At 48.6% G+C, this 17,763-nt stretch overlaps 6 protein-coding genes across 6 annotated transcripts; 1 reads left to right on the top strand and 5 right to left on the bottom strand.

Moving 5' to 3' along the window:
- Window positions 1-812: 812 nt before the first annotated feature.
- On the bottom strand, window positions 813-2,838 carry BDV38DRAFT_244640 (choline transporter-like family protein). The gene is made up of 2 exons (XM_032054336.1): window positions 2,410-2,838; window positions 813-2,324 (listed from the first exon to the last, which is right to left on the bottom strand). Exons 1-2 carry the CDS (start codon window positions 2,671-2,673, stop codon window positions 975-977), a joined length of 1,614 nt encoding a protein of 537 aa, XP_031914495.1. The 5' UTR covers window positions 2,674-2,838; the 3' UTR covers window positions 813-974.
- A 292-nt stretch (window positions 2,839-3,130) lies between these two features.
- Window positions 3,131-6,203, bottom strand: BDV38DRAFT_71970 (putative GTPase activating protein (Gyp3)). The gene is made up of 2 exons (XM_032063821.1): window positions 3,326-6,203; window positions 3,131-3,199 (listed from the first exon to the last, which is right to left on the bottom strand). The coding sequence occupies exon 1, from the start codon at window positions 6,100-6,102 to the stop codon at window positions 3,751-3,753; it is 2,352 nt and encodes a 783-aa protein (XP_031914494.1). The 5' UTR covers window positions 6,103-6,203; the 3' UTR covers window positions 3,131-3,199; window positions 3,326-3,750.
- Window positions 6,204-10,097: 3,894 nt separating this feature from the next.
- On the bottom strand, window positions 10,098-12,103 carry BDV38DRAFT_270610 (ubiquitin-conjugating enzyme/RWD-like protein; the record flags this gene model as incomplete). The annotated part of the gene is made up of 5 exons (XM_032057179.1): window positions 10,098-10,415; window positions 10,502-10,618; window positions 10,702-10,717; window positions 11,513-11,683; window positions 11,766-12,103. 5 exons carry the CDS (start codon window positions 12,101-12,103, stop codon window positions 10,098-10,100), a joined length of 960 nt encoding a protein of 319 aa, XP_031914493.1.
- A 612-nt stretch (window positions 12,104-12,715) lies between these two features.
- On the bottom strand, window positions 12,716-13,868 carry BDV38DRAFT_270609 (putative RTA1 domain protein; the record flags this gene model as incomplete). Its single annotated transcript, XM_032057178.1, has 4 exons — window positions 12,716-13,430; window positions 13,483-13,632; window positions 13,689-13,788; window positions 13,844-13,868. 4 exons carry the CDS (start codon window positions 13,866-13,868, stop codon window positions 12,716-12,718), a joined length of 990 nt encoding a protein of 329 aa, XP_031914492.1.
- A 344-nt stretch (window positions 13,869-14,212) lies between these two features.
- BDV38DRAFT_244625 (uncharacterized protein) lies at window positions 14,213-14,742 on the bottom strand. The gene has a single exon (XM_032054335.1). The coding sequence runs from the start codon at window positions 14,637-14,639 to the stop codon at window positions 14,355-14,357; it is 285 nt and encodes a 94-aa protein (XP_031914491.1). The 5' UTR covers window positions 14,640-14,742; the 3' UTR covers window positions 14,213-14,354.
- Window positions 14,743-14,856: 114 nt separating this feature from the next.
- BDV38DRAFT_282099 (kinesin family protein) lies at window positions 14,857-17,581 on the top strand (the record flags this gene model as incomplete). The annotated part of the gene is made up of 6 exons (XM_032059723.1): window positions 14,857-15,219; window positions 15,271-16,321; window positions 16,371-16,495; window positions 16,542-17,072; window positions 17,124-17,184; window positions 17,250-17,581. 6 exons carry the CDS (start codon window positions 14,857-14,859, stop codon window positions 17,579-17,581), a joined length of 2,463 nt encoding a protein of 820 aa, XP_031914490.1.
- Between the last annotated feature and the right edge of the window lie 182 nt (window positions 17,582-17,763).

The raw sequence follows: 17,763 nt of genomic DNA, 5'->3' as shown, positions 1-17,763 counted from the left end.
TGGTTCTAGCGAGAATGTCAACGCACACGCAACGCCTGTGGTTTGGTCTAGTAAGGCTACCTTTGGTCCTGCGTCTAGCGAGGCTGCGAAGACTACTCCTTCAGCTGTTACTAGTGTCCGCGTGTTCGGGCCGGCGTCTAGTGCCAATGTGGAGGGTACACCTGTCGCTGCCTCTAGTGAGGGAGTCTTCGGACCTGCTTCTAGCGAGGCCGTGAGAGCTACTCCTTCTGCTGTCACTAGCGTCCGCATGTTCGGCCCAGCATCCAGTGCTAACTTGGAGGCTACACCTGTCGCGGCGTCCAGTGAAGCAGCTTTCGTTCCTGCATCTAGTGAGACCACAAGGGCTGCCCCTTCTGGATCTAGCGTTCGGGTGTTCGGTCCTGCTTCTAGTGCCAATGCGTACGCTACACCTGTAACCTCGTCTACAGTGAGAGCGTTCGGTCCCGCATCTAGCGCGAACGCGAAGGCTACTCCTACCACTCTGTCTAGTGGAAGGGTGTTCGGTCCTGCGTCCAGTGAAACTTCGTCCCGGGCGTTGTTTGGTACCCAAGCGGCTGTGCCGAGTGGAGTTGATCCTCTGAGGAGTGGTGCGCCCAGCGGTACGCCCAGTGGACAGCCGGAGCAATTCCAGACGTTCCAGGGAGCAGCGCCGGAGAAGATGGTGCCCGTTCTTGCTATGATGGGGGTTTCTGGCTTGCTCGGGGCTTGGTTGGTCCTCTAGAGTTTGGATTGTGGTGGTTATGGATTAGGGGTTCCATGAAGAGATGATTCTTATTATGATATTGATTTCATGTAGGTTAAATTAGTGTTTTATATAGGTCTTGGTTGGATATTTATTAGGGTTAGATAACGTTCGAAGTCGTTCCTCATGCCGTTATAATTTCGTCTCGTCTTTGAACATCCTTTAGTTCGAGTCCCCAGGATTGGGAACAGAATAGTAGAGAAGGCCTGACGTATTCTCAAAGTGAGCTGGATTATACGTGAACCGCCTGTTGAACCTTAGGGTAAAGGTTGACCAGACGATACCAGAGGTCCGGGTGGCTTTGGATCATCACCTGCGGATCCCAGGCCATGGCTGCGAAGATAGTCTCGATTCCACTGCCCACTGGTGTCATGAAAATTTGGCAGACCTGTAGGCCGATCACGAAAGAGAAGGCCATGATCACGGGGGTGAATTCCCCGCCGCTGTTGTAGGCGGGGTGGGTATACTGAAGGTACAGATACGACAGCAAGGCACAGACATACGACACAAAGACCGAACCCATGGTTAAGACCGGCCCCATGAGACAGTCGTTCACGAGCGCGTCAACGCCCCGGTCCTTCATCATGGTCCATGTATCTTTCGCAGACTCGATGTATGGCTTGCCATACAGGGCAATGTGGCAGAAGGCGTAACGGTTGAAGAAGGTGACTAGCCAATCTAGCATGGAAATGAAACACCCAAGAATCCAAAATGCGATGCTACCCAGTAAGTTCCCTTCTGCCGCCTCTTGGCGCTGTGCGACAGAGCACGCCTGCCGGAGCATGTTGATGAGGGCAATGATCAAGCTGCCGAAACTGATGCTGCCGAACGAGTAGGTTGTGGCGCGCTTAAAAGCGCCACGAGTGGCCCCCTTCGGCATACCATTTGGCGAGTTGCTCCAGAAGTACCAGGTTCCGTAGACTCCAGCGATAGTCGTGTGGACGGTGTTCTTCAGCCATTCGCTGAACCAATACATGGCGAATGTCACGTAGACGACCAGACCTATTACTCTGCCCGTACTGCAGCCTCCACCGTCACGACATGCCGGATTAACCCCGCCGCTATTGGGTTCATAGGCGACATAGATCGAGACCAGGGTTACGGAGAACCAAGCTCCAAAAGCCACGGCGACGATACCTCCGATCGCACTGACGAGGAACATGTGTCCGTGCTTTCTAGAAACATCGATGGATGTTTCCAACATGAATGCCGTAAATGGAATGCGCGGGATCCAACTGATGAAACAAACGATGGCAAAGACACCAAAGATGAGGAACACAATACCTCCACCATATTGCTTCTTCGCCAAATAGTAAATCGCGGTGGCTAAAGCGAACACAATGTTCAAGATCCCTGTAACCCAGATGAAGAGTTTAGGGAAATAGCGAGCTCCGAGGAAGTAGGCCCATGAGAAGGCGAGTGCCACACATAGTACAAATATAAATAGCACCAGAGTATTGGTGTCAAGCGAGAAGGTGTTGGACGAATCATAGATGCCGCCGCCATTGAAACCTTTGTATTTCGCATATCGGTGAATTGCTACTCCAGATACTGCAACATATCCCAGGAACACCGCGATGAGCTACATCATCGGTCAGTTCAACTTGCGTGATGGGTAGCGACAACAATTTACGCAAATCCAAGAAAATAAAGATGAGAAGACGTACCAAAAGACCAGCCCAGATATCGTTAAACTTGGGTTTCTCAATCTTGAAAGCATCGTCGAAACCATAGACGGCCTGATTATAAGTCGGCGGGGGTTCGTGAGGCTGCTTGGGCTCCGGACCTCTTCGATAGTTGGGGTCGGCGTATTCATAGTTGCCATTATTGGCGTTATTATCGTAGAATGGTTGTTGCTGCTGCTGAGGTGGAGGTGGACCTCCACCAAAGCTCTCGTTTTGGTTATAGTAACTCGCTGCTTGACCGCTCATGGCTGCATTAAAAAAAAAAAAAGATGACCAGCTGCCGGGAACGGACACAAATCGTGGGAGACACGAAGAAAGAGGAGGGGGGAGGGGCAAGATAAAAAGAAAGAGGAAACAGGTACACAAGGCACGGCAAGGGGCGCAGCGAAAGAAGATTTCCTGCAACAATTTTTTATCTTAACTCGCATCCCTTCCGTATGCGGTCACTCAAATTCATGGCTCCATCTCCAAGAAATCGAATGATCCAACCAAATCCTTTCAAGAGTTTCCTTCGCGTCATGATGATACTCTCGCCAACTGATCCGAGCCAATGACGAGGTTGCATTGAGGCAGTTCCAAGAAAACCCAAGAGCTTGAATCTTGGACCCTTCCTCAGCCCTACTCTTTAGCGTCTGATAGTCTGCTCTAGCGTACCACCACTCCAACTATATTTCCCAAAATCTCCTCACAAAAATTTAGTTGATTTGATTTTTTCTTGTTCTCTTTATCAATTTTGGTGAATGCTTTTCAATTGATCGGTAATTGCTCTAATCTATGTACATGAATTGTAAATAACAGTGGTATCAGAATTCATATTCAAAAGCAGTGCCGCAGAAGATGTTGGAAGTAGAGAAAAAAAAAAAAAAAGGCGCTCATGCAACATATGTACAATACATACATAGAAAGATCATCACGAACATTGTCTGCCCATTTCATGATCCAGAGATCTATTCCAATTTACCAGCGCAAGTTTTCCAATGCACAGGCAATGTCAGACCCAAGAATCAGATAGTTGACCACAGATAAAACTCCGCAATCCCTTATCCAACAACGAACGCCCGGTAGCTGGCTGTGAAAATGCGTCAATCAATGAGTGAAATTACAGTTGTAAACATTACAGAATATGAAATGAGTCGGCGAAATTCGCAAGCACTTTTGGAGTCCGTAGACGACGGTGCGCGAGGGTGGTAGGACAAAAGAACACAATAAATGAGGGCGTAGAGTACCAAATAGTATCGGAACAAGGCATGTTTTTTCTCGGGTATCAATAAAAACAATTTCGTTACAAGCAACAGCAATTTTGCAAGCCACCGTCGCAGACATTTACCGGAACGCATCTTTCATATGACGCCATCCACCGGCAATGCTGCGCTCAACCCCAGGAACGGGTGTCCGTGATCGCGTAGTCGGCCATTCATCCGTGGCGGCTTGAAGGTATCCCTTGCTCAAGGCTTTCGAACGTCGCAGCTTCTCTTGCCGAACCGCTGTCCGTCGAGATGCTCTTAGCTCTTCAATGCGGCCCTGTCCAACACGATGGCGCCGCACGAAACACTCATCCAGTAGAGTATTGGCATCCAACAGCCTCTTGGGAACCGTTTGGACGACTTGGAAAACCTCCATGGGATCGGATACGGCGAGGATGTCCCTCTCACAAGCCTTGAAAATAGCTAGCGAAGCTCGGAAGAATGTCTTCGATCCTTCGTAGAAAAAGACATCCCAGATGCGTAAAGTCGTCTCCAAGGGCACAGTCCCGATGTACAATGACATGAGCCAATTCGTCAAGCCTAGTGTAATATCCGGTAACCGAGAGTCGACTGTCAACGGAGGCGTCTTGGATTTGCCGGGAGCGGAGCCCGTAATTTTGTTGTAAATTAGCGGGGTTGAATCTTTCAAGAGAACCATAAGGATCCATAGATCGATATTAGCACCTTCGAGGCTTATCTCGTGGGTACCGGGGAGATAAACAGAAGTAATGATATGCAGCATCCAAAACGCCTTCTCTTCCGGAAGGAACAGGAGGAGCAGGCCTGTAATAAAGTTGAGTGATTGCGTGTAACCGACTTGGGGATTGTGCAACGCAAATGCATAGAGCACCCGCCGGAGCGATTGGATCATTTGCGTCTCGACAGTGACCGAGCCATGCTTCAGGTTGCTGCTACCAGAGCTAGCACCTGAGTTCCCGATCCCGTCAGTAGATTCAGGCTTGAAGTGGATATTATCGGGGAACGTTCGGTGCAAGTCTCGTTCGATATGCTCCTTGTCATCGTTGCTTGGGCTTTCCATAGCTTGGTTCACAAGCTGATCATATAGTCCTGGATTACGATTCAAGTGCTCATAACCACCGGCATAAAAGAACCAAGCTGCCCCTCTGTACTCAGGAGGAATGCCTTTGCGGACAAGACGCTTCATCTTGTTTGATTTGGGCGGGAAAATCCTCGGTTCGGTGGAGGGCAATCCATGCTCCTTCAGCAATTCTGACCATTTGTTTCTCCGACTCCTAGCAAATGCTGCATACGGGCGATTCCAGGCCTCGTACTGTTGTAATGTGACGTGGTGACTGGCCTTCCGAAATCCATACTGGTCCCTGCTCTCGGTAGGCTTCAAAAACGGAGGCGGCACGGTGCCGGGAATGAATATCGTCGTCTCTAGTGGGCTGGTATCAGATGGCCGATCCGGCGTGTTCTGGTCCAGGGGCTCGCTAAATTGTTTTTCATTCAATTGTGCGTGGCCCAAGAACTGCTCATCCAGCGTATTCTGGTCGGGCGGGTTTAAAACTGGGAGCGGTGGAACCGGCGGCAAATCCTCGGTCGGATCTAGCTCGGGCGAATGTTCATCGGAAGTATGCCCATCGTCTAGAGTCAGCTCTGTCGGCGGACGGGGACTCAGCGGTCTTGCTTTGCTCTCTCCACGCCAGTCAGGAGACCCCGGCTCTTCCGTGACGTCACTAAACCCGTCGAGATACATAGAGATAGCATCTTCCACGCTCATTCCCCCGTCCTTCTCATACGATCCATCTGGTGTATCAGGAGAAAGATCGGTAATAGAGCTACTCTTCGTTAGGACACTACTTCGCTCCGTTCCACTTGCCTGTCCGACACTAGAGCGCGACGTCATGGCGGAGTTCACGCTGGAGCGGAGAGCATCTTCCCCATTGGCCTCTGTCGATCCATTATGATAAAAGCGCGGTAAGCCAAGTCCCTGTTGTGGGGTGTCGTTGGACTGACGATCTAGGGAATGGAGGGTCTTGGGAGGTCTGTGAAGCTTCGATGTAGATTTGGAGGTTCTTAATCTTGGTTGAGGAGGAGGGGTCTTGCGACGATATGTCGGACGCTCAAAGTCACTTTCTCTCGAAGGAGCTCTGGGGAAGCGTTCAAACGTTGGATTAGCAGTGGCGGGCATGCGATACGTCGGTCTGTGCGAGATATAATCACCACCCATTCCGGGTTGGGGGGAGGGTGAGCGTAGGAAAGGATCATCCGGAATGACAGGGGGTCTTCTCGGAGAGCGTGGGAGCGGAGGCGCACGTGGGGCGGTGGCGGTTCGAGAAGATGGAGGAGAGGGGGGGTTGATTCTTAGAGGATTGAGACGAGGAGGATTGGGCACTTTGCGACGGTTGGAGATATTATGTTCGCCTGGCGACGGCGGATACCGAAAGTCTCCATTTTCTGTGACCATGGCCACGATTGATAACCCAGTTCCCGCTGGACATTTGTCGATAACGAAGTCAAATGGAACGTAATTGGAAGCGAATTCACCGCTTGATGGACCGATTCAGATATGTAGAAGTGGTTGAGAACAAGAGGCGAACAATTGAAAGGGGAAATGAAAGGCTGAGCGAGCTGTAAAAATGGAGCTCGGGTGGTCGTGGTTCAAAACGAATGATGGGGATCTCAAAAGCAGTCAAGCTACCCGACAATCAATCCTATAAATGCGGGAAAAAGGAACGAGTGGAGGGAAGGACAATAAAATCGGAGAAGTTGCCCCAACTAACCACACCGGTGTTTCAATCCATCAAAAAGTCTCTCTATCCTACCAGAGGTTTACTTGGAGACTCCATCCCTCATGAGAGATGTTTAGAACAGATAAGAAACTGCAGGCAAAGAGAGCGAAAGGAAACGAGCGATTGAAAAACCTGAGAGGGCGCGAAAGCGGAGCGCCCAAGTGGGAATGGAAAAAAAGGGGAATTTTGGTACAAAATGAAGCTAACAGCTTGTTTGAGGCTTAGCGCGGTATGGATGGCGTTTCACCAAAACAGACCCTGGTGGTATTTTTCTAATGGGTTTATTTCCCAATATAAAGCCCTTTAATATTTTCGTCCGCTATGATTCGCTGTGTGGTTTCAAAGTGACGATCGCATGATATCAACGGCCTTGTTTTTATTGTTCATTTCCTTGTATATCCTCTTGAAGCGCGGGATTTCAACAGGGAAGTTGGATATCAACGGGTGGAAAAATGCGATAATGGAATTGTACATTGTGTTTTTTCTCCGTTGTCAACAATGGGTTACATACACCGTTGAAATACCTGTTGCGGCACCTGACCACCTTGACGCCCAAGTCTTTCACTGCAAGATCAGAGTCCTTCATATCACCAGTCATTATAGACACTTTCGCAGTCAGTTCATATATGATAGATCATTACTCTGCATATTAATGACAGGTTATATGCACGGGGATAATTGACAGCCAGTCATGCATCCTTTTTGTCCCACAGCCCACTAGGAAGTTGGAACTGCCCCCAACCGTCCAGATTTTGGGTCAATACTTTAGGTCGTATCGAGTTAGTCGATGGTGTTGATGTATTTTTTTTTTACATTTGTCTGTATCTATATCCATACATAGCCATACATCGTATGTGGGGTGTTCGTTCCGTTCCGCCTGGAGACTGCATGCATCGCGAAGAGAAGTCTCCTACTACTACGGAGTACCACCTACTCCGTAGTGAAGTAGTATGCACATTTTTGGTCCTAGACAAAACATACCTGCATAAGAAGGGTTTCAACTGCGATTCCTTTCGAATTGAGGATACAGAACATTGTTTATTCATCACGGCTCACTTCACATGGAAGGCTTACCAGATCCATTCACAGATGCCCTAACTGCTTCGGTGAATTAGCACTATACGGGAGTGCTCCCGTCGTCCCGACTCCATCCCATTGATACTAGCGAGGAGGACTAAAGAATCCCGTCTTAATCTTATTACTATAGGGATTTAATGGCCCGCAACCCATTCCCCAATCCCGACAGGAATAGCACACCTGTTCTGAAGTGGAGAAGTGCCGGATTCCGTCTTGAGGGATCCTAACCAGGCTCAAATAATTAGCATCGTCCTAACATACTCCGTATTTGCTACTAATATCTCGCTCCACTCTCAGAAGCCACCAAGAACACGCCGGCGTCTTCCTAGCCCTTCCGAATCCTCGAGAAAGTGGTGCTACTAGGTGATCTTTTCCGATCCTCGACATGAGGACGCGAATCCGCTGCTCTGGATTTGTTTCGGTTGGCTTTCCCCCCTTGTGAGAGATCACTTCACACACCGTTAGCCACCCTTGCGTCGTGCCGAGCGGCTGAGAGTGGTGTCCATCGGTCATCACTATTATTGGATAAAGGGGCATTGATTGACTCCTGGCCTTGTTGAATTGACTTCCAGAAAGCGAAAATTTGCCTTCCAATCTCTTCTTCCTCTCTTCGGCTTGGCACTTCCTTAGATTGGCTTTCCGTGTTTTCGACTGAAAAACTCGGAATTTGCGTAAATTTCAAAGTCAAAATATGGTGGGGATAGGCGCAAATCGTAATACCCAAACGATACGGAGATAAGCAAAAGGAACAATGAGACTTGCTTAACCAGTAACCGTTCGTAGACTACTGCACGCTTTGATTCTCCTTTTGCGTTTGAAGTTTGAACTTTGCCGGGCGCGTCGCAGTATACCAAACGATGTTCTCCGATTGTACCTGAACGCAAGAGATCGGTGGGTCGAAGTTGCATTGGGCGATTCGCTGGTACCCCAACAAACCAACGACATCCCGACAACAATGCTGAAATATGACTAAAGATGGCACGATATTAGCGCTTAGATATGTTCTGACCTTGCATGATTGCATCAAATGTCCGGAGTATATTATTAGCTTTTTTAGCTCTGAGAGTGCAGAATATGCTCGACATCATTTGACACCCATGTTCTTCTGGGGAACGAACCGAGCGTTTGAGATTCTGCCCTCTCGGCATTTGGCGTGTCCAATGTAATCTATCTGCATCGTTAGTAGAGGCACATAGGTCAATAGTGCACGCACACGCCATACCTGCCTACAAAGAATGAGGGGGAAGCATCCAATTTTGATATATATCTGACAAACTGGATGTTCTTCCCATGCACTGCAACGGCGCTTCTTATACCCCTGTGTTTTACATCCGCATCTCGGATTCGCTGTCACCTCCGAACCATTGTTCCATCATGATGGACCCCAACGTTTTCTCTCAAACACTGAATAGCAACACAGTTACATGTCACCCACCCCCATGGTCCCTTGTCCACCATAAACGGCCCCGTTGGGTAACTGGGACCCGCTGTGAGACAACTACCTCCTCGTTCATGTAGGCAAAAGGGCACTGCACTCAGCCTTTGCCCACAACTTTCCACATCTGGAAAATTTTGGGCTTGGCTGCCTGCAATATAGACGCAATGTCTTTAGGCGCCCGCTGAGGCTACCAGGCCGTGTTTTCTCCGAACGGCCCCCGCCACATTTGCATCCCTCGATGCATACTATGTAGTAATCCGTCCAGGGAAATCCGGCGGTTATATCCGATCCACTTCACGTCATCGCCACTGACCTTCCTGTCCGGATCATCGTCCAGGTATTCTCCCTTCCGTAACGTTATACACAAGCGGTCCGAAGGAAATATCTTGAGATATCGTTCCGTTCAATCCGAGACGAGTAATCCTTGTGGTAGATCATGTCGATCAGCTTCGGAGTCGGTTGTTGAGTGTTATCAACGTAATCCGGTTATGGTATTTAACCAGCTCAGTAAGCTGACTATATGATATCACGGGGTTGATCACACATGACTTGTTGCTCTATGAGATAGTCAAACTAAACTTGATTTTGTAGTGTATGTTTGATTGGAAGTGGAACGGTAAGTGATTGCAACGTGTTCCTCCTATACTGTCACTGAACACTATGTCCATAAGACTCCTGCATAGTATACCTAAAGCTACAACAACTAGCAGCGTAGTAGGGTTATACGAAGCATAATTTCCCCTTCCCAATCGCGGTGCACCTACGACAGATCCCTTCACAGATACATGATATAAACTTGTGTAAAAACCCCTGTTTTCTTCGGGTGGTTCTATGACTCTAACCTGAATTATTCACATGCGGAACAAGGTAAGACCCTGTCCTAGAAATGATTTGCAATGCTAACGAATGGATTAGACATCGAAGATGAAAACTCCCAAACCTGTCCCTATAGTCCCTCAGATGAGATTTTGACCCGAAAGCAATAATGGTAGTAACGGATATGTACTCTTGTGTCTTCTCTATTTTCAGCTCGGAGCGTAAAGCCAACCAGGTACCTCACCCTTCAAAGATCAAGTAGTGTCCGATCAGCAATTCTCCCCCCCGAGAGCGGTACCACGAAGCCAACTCTGGTAATTGTGCTTCTAGATAGCCAACCTATGCCATCGCATACTTTCTTGTCCATTCCCGTGCGATTTCGTCATACCGCGCCCGGTCATTCTTGTACTGTTCTGCGATACGACCCTCGACAGCATCATCAGGCATGGGCTCTACGAGCAGCTGACGCGCGAACTCAAGCACCGCTGCGATCTTGGAGCTAGGCTTCCATTCGTCGGCCCGCAGCATGCCCAGACACATGCTGCCCTTGTCATCGTTGGTCACATTGGGGTGGTAAATTTTGGTCCCGAACGAAACAGATGGTGGTTTGAAAGGGTACTCGGTGGGAAGACTGAGCTTGACTAGGAATTTGCCATTCTGATTCAGGGCGATACGGGTCAGTGTTTCACTGCGCTAACACATCAAGGCAGGATAGGGACTCGTCTTCCGTCTCGGGAACTTACGTGGTACGGCGACCCTTCTGGGCCGTCCATGTAAACCTTCCATTGGTAGATATCCGACTCGTTTGCTAGCTCGACGGTAATGCCCTCTGGAGGAGACTCTGTGAGCTCAGCTAGTTCCTAGTAAACTGATTGTTAGCCCCTCTGCTCGGTCAATAGTCACGGGAGCTCTGTCCACAGAGAGACGTGAAACTGGTACTTACCTTGGCTATTCTTTTGCTACCCATCGTTTCAGAAGTTTTTTTCTTCTTTTGGAAGACTTGAAGACCAAGTGTAGGAGGGGAAAATTCAAAAAGATGGTAAAGAGCTCTCGGATACACGGAGCTCTATTAGGTCAGATGATGAAAGTTGGGGATCTCGGTTAGAAGAATAAAGAATACCCCAGAACTGATACACAGTCAAAGAGCCAGTGTTACTAAGGATTGACGCAGGGGTTGAAAGGACCGCAAGCGATAAAGAGAGTGTGTTGTCCAAAGTCGAGTCATCCACCTCGAGCTCAAACAGCAGTCGGCGGGGCCGCCGAGCCGATCAGGCGGGGCGGAAAGTTGAATGAATGGACGACGTCAGAGCGGCCCTGTCCACGCTCCAGGGCTGGCTGTATTTAATGTTTTGCTTTATTTAGCAGTGACCTTTATCTTCTCACCCCCTTTTTGTTGGCGCTTATTACAACCCCCCCTGCACCATCGAAAACCATTTGTGCACAATTCATGGTGGCAAAAGCCATGCGTTCAATTTTGCTAAGTAGCCATCTGTGGACCCCTCTAACTATTGGGTTCTCGGTGCATTATGGCCCCAGGGTTGCATCGGGCGTTACTATTAGAGCTATAATTACCTGCCCACGCGATCCATGCACAGGTTCTCGTCTACGCTGAATAAACTCTCCCCGACAACAACATCCAAATGTCAACAGTAATCATTGTCCGAACTCCAATGGTAGAAAGGTGCTACTACTCTCTTTGTAACATGACCATTAATCCCATAATTCCAAGGAGGGCTGTCTTGAGCCACGGGTACTCGCTGAGCAAGATAGTCACATATCCCACCATGGGGATATACCCCCGTACACTGCCAACAATGTCTTCCTCGCGATTGAGATAGTCCTGACCTCGCGCGTACAGCTCAACGTCGTCAGCGATGTTGTTATCGCCCTTGGTAAGGAGCATATTGTTGGGGATCGGTGAGGACCTAGATGGGGAAGTGGTGATCCGTTAGTGTTGATATTCTTGTGAAACGTGATGTATCAAAGAGAACAAAGGGCTGGACATACTCGGAAATCTCCTTCACTTTCTTCGTTTTTCCTTCGATTTCTGGGAATGTTCTCACGACGCGATGCACAATAGGAATGTCCTTTCCCCGGACATTGTAGACGACGATCTCGCCTAGCTCAGCTCGCGGGCTTCGATTCCATAAGAAAAGTAGATCTCCTCTTTGGAATGCCGGCTCCATACTACCGGATAAAACCACTACAACCGGGCTGGAGGATGCGGTGAACACAGAGAGGCCTTTCCACATCATGAATGCAGTAGAGAGCACCAGCGCGAAGTTGAGTACCTGGGCAAGTGACTGCCGGGCATTGGAGAGATTCGACGAGAGAAACGACAGCATTGTTGCGACCCTATTCAAACAGGCGAGGTCAAATTGATTATTGAATAATATAGAGTAAAGGTGCTTGTTCGAATCGCTTGTTGATTGATGGTCGAGTTGAGAGACAGCCTGTGCCTGTGATCGCGACGGAGGGAGCTTCGGAGGTTGGACGGAGGGGATGTTCGCGAGTACTGATGGTATGGAGAAACAATACTTCCAATTTAATGTCGCTCACCTGAATGTATCAGTCGAGTCACACTTTGCTCAACAAGCGGCTGTGAGTGGGTGGTTGTCAGCCAGTTGGGCAAAGGGAGATGTGTCCTTCAATGTTGCCCGTACCAAAAGGCCATGTGGTTCCTGCGCGGCTCTCGGTAGCTTTTCCGTGCAGACCCAACCACTCAACTGTGCTTTTTGATTGGTCTAAACATGAACTATAGTCCAACGGTTCATAACCCTGATATGAAAACAATAGTACGACCAAGGGACTTGTTGATTTCAAAACCTCGGTTCCATAATAATAATAATGAAGGCTATATATATACAGAATGGTATCCAACAAGTGGTACAGAGAAACAACCGAAAACGGCGATAAAACAAAACAAAACATAAACCGTCAAGCAATACCTTTACACCTCAGACGCTAGTCGATGGCTGGTGGTCAACTTCCCAAAACTTCTCCTTCTTTCCCTTCTTTGTGATCATACCAACTATATCGAAAGGGTCAAAAAGGGTAAGGAGGAATGGCCGACGATCCTCGTAGCCTGGTCCCTCCACCTCAGTCACACCATCCGTCGCAAGATAGATTCGGTTTGAACGAGGAAGCCATCGCATGGGATGAAAGACGTTGAGAAGAGTGGTGTTGGCAAACATAACGACTGTCTCGAATACCCAGAAAAACCATTCATCCTTAAGAATGGGACTTATATCATCGATATTGCTCGTGTTGAGACTTGCAGCTGTGAAATACTCGACAGTTCGGTAGATAGTGCGTATGGTGATGAGTGTGCAACTGCAATATAACACATAAAGGGCCCTCTTCACTTTAATGTTCAGAACGCCAGCGCGATGGCAATTGTAGTAGAACTTGCTGGCCAGGGCAACAAACCCCACCATCAATGCGATTTGCAAGATCAGGGCAGCTTTGAGTAAAGCCTTGCCCGTATTCTGCGTACTTTCGGGATTGCTTGTATTGGCGACCAAGGATGCTCCATTGGCTGTTATGACCTCGATCACGATACCCATGGCAATGAATGTGGTGAACACACGGCCTGGATGCATTGGCGAATGATAAGGGATATAGTAAAGAATACGGCCCAAAGTGAAGAAGTTGGCTCCCTCATAGACAGGACTGAAGCTCAGTTAGCCTCTTCAATAACTAACCTATCATAAAGAGAACTTACGGCCCAGCTAATAGGAAGACAGTGCTTGAAATGAAAATACCCAGATTGTCCCAATGCCCGAAAGCCCCAATGGTACGCATCACGAACCCTGCAGTGAAGAGTAACGCAGACCAAGGTAGTAGGCCAGTTACTTTCCATGACTTGTACTTGCTTCATAGTAATACTGATTAGCCTTGAGCCTCGGTGATACGGGAGGTCCAACACACAAGCATTGATAACCATGCATTATACCGGATAATGCAAAAATAATCGCAAAAGCGATCGGCGCGCCTTTATTAGGTGCATAGTACCAGAGACTTCCCTCCTCTGTGTAAAGTCAGCGATGAAAAGTTGTGGGAGCAAGTCAGAGGGGTAAACATACGGTAGGGAGACCTTTTATCGATCATAGTCCTTAGCTAGTGGGGAGGATATATGAATTCGGATGGAGAGGTACAATTTAATAATGGTTGACAACAACTTGGTCAGTAACGAAAACGATAAACATGATATAGATTCTTGGGCGGTATTCTATGAAGTTATGGCTATCTATATATCGACAACAGGTCTTCGAGAAACTATCGACAAGTCATAAGCGAAAACGAGCTGACCTAAATAGGAAAGTGGAAGTAGCTCGGGATCCGGTTCATATCAAATACAAGCCTCAATGAGTGCCCAATGATACAAGTCAATCTCGCAAAACCAGCCTCAATCTAGGGCAGGGTAGAGGTGGATTTAGTGGGTACCGTTCTTTCTGACTTAGTCCAAGCAAGTTCTCTTGCCCAAAACTGGTCAGTTTCTGGAAACAAGGCTGACTTTCGATGCCATCTTTGTTGTCATCTGAAATCGCCCTGGAAGCTTATAATCCCCGGGATCGTCAATGAAGATCCAATATTCTACCGGGCGTATGCATGACGATATGAGTTTCGCTGGTCACCATACATTTTGTTGGTTCCACTTAGCGAATACGAGCAGGGCTGAGCCAAGTAAGTGGGCAGAGTAGGGACCCAGGCTATCACGGGGTGAGACCTCGTATAGAGAGTTTCCAGGTCACAAGAAAAAACCCCCTGGCAATGGACAAAAGTATGAAGTGTGTTATTTGGTGTAACAAAAGTGGTATTCCTTAGGGCTACAGCTAAGGATGTTCGATTTCGGCCTGATGTAGGGGGCATCAACCCCATTTGGGCTGGGAAGGATTGAGTTGCCTGGGCAACATGACACTAACCGAAAGGGGAATGACAGACTCAGCATGACATCTGAAAGTGGAAACCCATCAACTGCTTCAACGTTATCAACGATCCGACTAAACCAGGCCAACGTGGGGACGACGATACTAACCCACTTCTTGCTGTCGTGTCTCCTCTTATGTGAACAGCCGACTGAGAAGGACCCGCAGCTATGAATCCAGCGAAACCCTCTCAATCGTCACTATTTCAGGTGTACCTCCGCCTTCGTCCGCCCATTTCCCAGCCAGATGACCAGGCCGAACGATGCTTAACAGTCGAGTATCCAGAGCCTCGAGATGACGTTGAAAATGACCAAGGAAATTCAGCTTCAGCAGCAACCCATATTGTCCTGCAGCCGCCAAGCGATGCTAGAAAGCGGGCAGTTGAGAAATTTGGATTCACCAAGGTTTTTGAAGAGTCGGCTTCTCAGTTAAATGTGTTCGAGGACACAGGACTCGATTCAATCATACAGGGAGTGCTGCTCGAGGGAAGAGATGGCTTGGTCGCTACATTAGGTGTGACAGGAAGTGGAAAGGTGGGGATCAAACGCAAAAAGATATGAAGCGGCGCTGACGGCCAGGCACAGAGCCACACCATCTTGGGCTCGAAAACCCAAAGAGGCCTCACCCAGATGAGTCTAGATGTGATTTTCAAATCGTTAGCCTCGACAATCAAACCACCAGACAACTCTATCAATCCCCTCCTTCTGTCCTCAGTTGCGTCGTCGGACCAGTCAGAATCGCAGATATTCACAGCACAGACGTTTCTCGAAGCTGTATATGGAGACCAAAGTGCCGACCGTGGTAGGAATTCTAGAGCACAGACCCCAATGAGCACTGGAAGAGCTCAGACTCCTCTGACGGTATGCTTCCCTTCCCAGAACCAATTGCTCAGGTCCTCGGTCTTGCGCCCTCAAGCCCCCTTTCCAAGTCATTACTGCGGCCATAATTTGTTGTATGGACTGCCCAATGGATTTCCCCCAAGCTTAAACCACATGGGCCGCCTTAACCCAAATGCCACCATTAAAGCGGGCCCCAGACAAATGGTCTCTGGCCTTTCATTTGCACTTTCATGCACTCAACCTAGCTTTATTGATCTGAATCGCGCTAAACACTCTCAACACTTAAAGGAACCGACACCTGCTATTATTTTCCCCCGTCGTAATCTGCCCCAGCGGCCAAATGTTGCTCCTCGTTCGCCCGATGTTAGCCACCTCACGTTGGAACTGAATCCTAACTCTGAATATATCGTACTGGTGTCAATGTATGAGGTCTATAATGATCGCATCTTTGACCTTTTATCGCCAGCGATAGTCCCAGGTCAAGGTAGTACTGTGTCGCGTGGGGGAACCAGCCAGAAGGACAGACGAAGACCCCTCCTTTTCAAGTCTACTGAAGGATCTCCCGACAGAAAGGTTGTCGCGGGCTTACGCAAAATAGCCTGCAGTACTTATGAAGAGGCACTGGCAATTCTAGAAGTCGGACTTACTGAGCGCAAAGTCACGGGTACTGGCGCGAACAGTGTCAGTTCACGAAGCCATGGATTCTTCTGCCTCGAAGTCAAGAGAAGGATGCGCAATAAGAGAACGGGAGAAGAAACATGGATGGGGAACACACTCACAGTGGCAGATCTTGCTGGTAAGTTCACAACTGGAAGCACATCCTAGAGTTACTAACCGTGCTCTAGGCTCCGAGCGTGCAAGAACCGCCAAAACGGCTGGATCTACCCTGGCTGAGGCGGGCAAAATCAACGAAAGTCTCATGTATCTCGGTCGATGCTTACAAATGCAGAGCGAGATACAAGAGGGGAAGGTACGACTCACTTTCACACTTACGCAGCGTCTGCTAATAAGCACAGACTGCTCTGGTCCCCTTCAGGCAATGCAAGCTCACCGAGCTACTATTCTCGAACTCATTCCCATCGTCTAACCAGACGTCTGGTCCCAATCGCCACCCACAAAAGGCAATTATGGTAGTGACTGCAGATCCTCTTGGGGACTACAACGCAACTTCGCAGATCCTACGCTATTCAGCTCTGGCGCGGGAAGTCACCGTGCCTCGGGCTCCATCTGCGACCGAGTCTGTCTACTCTGCTACAGTTGAGCCTCGCAAGTCTTCTGCTAGCGAACGCTCTACGTCGAATATGGCAACTAGTGAAGAGCTCGAGAAGGCATTAGCCAAAATCGACAGACTGGCGAAGGAGAATGAGGCACTTTCCGTGAGATTAGCAGAAGAAGAGATCATGAGAGCAGAGTTAGATATGAGATTAAGAACTAGTGAAGAAACATGTCTCGTGATCGAGCAGGAAGTGCGCGAGGAGTGCTGGGCCGAAATGGATGAGAGGATGGAAGAAGAGAGAAAGAAGTGGCAAATTGCTCTGGAGGAACAGGTGAGCACCTTGGCTTGCAGACAACTGCTAGCATCTTGCTGATCATCACAGGCTGGTCATAACGATGAACACCTTGATAAGAAGATTGAACTATTGTCTCGCGGCTTCCAAGGTACTGTTTCCACTCCTTCCCCTCTCTCATAGATGATCTGTGGTCAAACTAACAGATGCACCTAGTCCATACAGATCCCGAGCCTTCTAGGGATGAGAAGGTGGAAGAACTGGAGTTCGAAATTGACCAGCTTCGCAGCAAGGTCACATCATTGGAACGTGAACTAATGTGCCGATCTCCTACAAAGAAGTCCAAATCCAAGAATACACTCGAGTCGTCTCGCAATTCCAATATCCTTGGTCGCGAGAGTGACATTGACATGGCACTCCAACGGATGGATCAGTTGAAGCTTGCAGACAGCATGTTTTCTCCTGCTCCGCCTGCAAACTCCCCCGGTAAAAGGCTAAGAAAGATGGCAACCCGAAAATGGGATTTCGCCCCCGAGGAAGACATCTAAATATCTTGATGATACCTTCTGCGAACCTTTTCAAGACTGAAGTTTCGACACGCCCAGTCCTTTTTCTTTATTTTTTTCTTTGGCTTGACATGTTGGAACCCTTATTCACTGTACATTATATGAGGAGGATCATGGGCGTTATGCTTTGGTTGTGATAGATTGGGGTTACGACATTTCATGTA

The sequence above is a fragment of the Aspergillus pseudotamarii genome (assembly GCF_009193445.1).
Source record: "Aspergillus pseudotamarii strain CBS 117625 unplaced genomic scaffold BDV38scaffold_21, whole genome shotgun sequence".
Taxonomy (NCBI): Eukaryota; Fungi; Ascomycota; class Eurotiomycetes; order Eurotiales; family Aspergillaceae; genus Aspergillus; species Aspergillus pseudotamarii.
This window is presented reverse-complemented; position numbering and strand designations above follow the sequence as displayed.

Bases quoted from the DNA above. Each gene is read 5' to 3' on its own strand.
- BDV38DRAFT_244640 (XM_032054336.1), bottom strand. From the start codon at position 2,673: ATGAGCGGTCAAGCAGCGAGTTACTATAACCAAAACGAGAGCTTTGGT. The intron at 2,325-2,409 runs GTACGTCTTCTC...CCGATGATGTAG, and splicing joins ATATCTGGGCTGGTCTTTTG to CTCATCGCGGTGTTCCTGGG.
- BDV38DRAFT_71970 (XM_032063821.1), bottom strand. From the start codon at position 6,102: ATGGTCACAGAAAATGGAGACTTTCGGTATCCGCCGTCGCCAGGCGAA.
- BDV38DRAFT_244625 (XM_032054335.1), bottom strand. From the start codon at position 14,639: ATGGGGTTGATGCCCCCTACATCAGGCCGAAATCGAACATCCTTAGCT.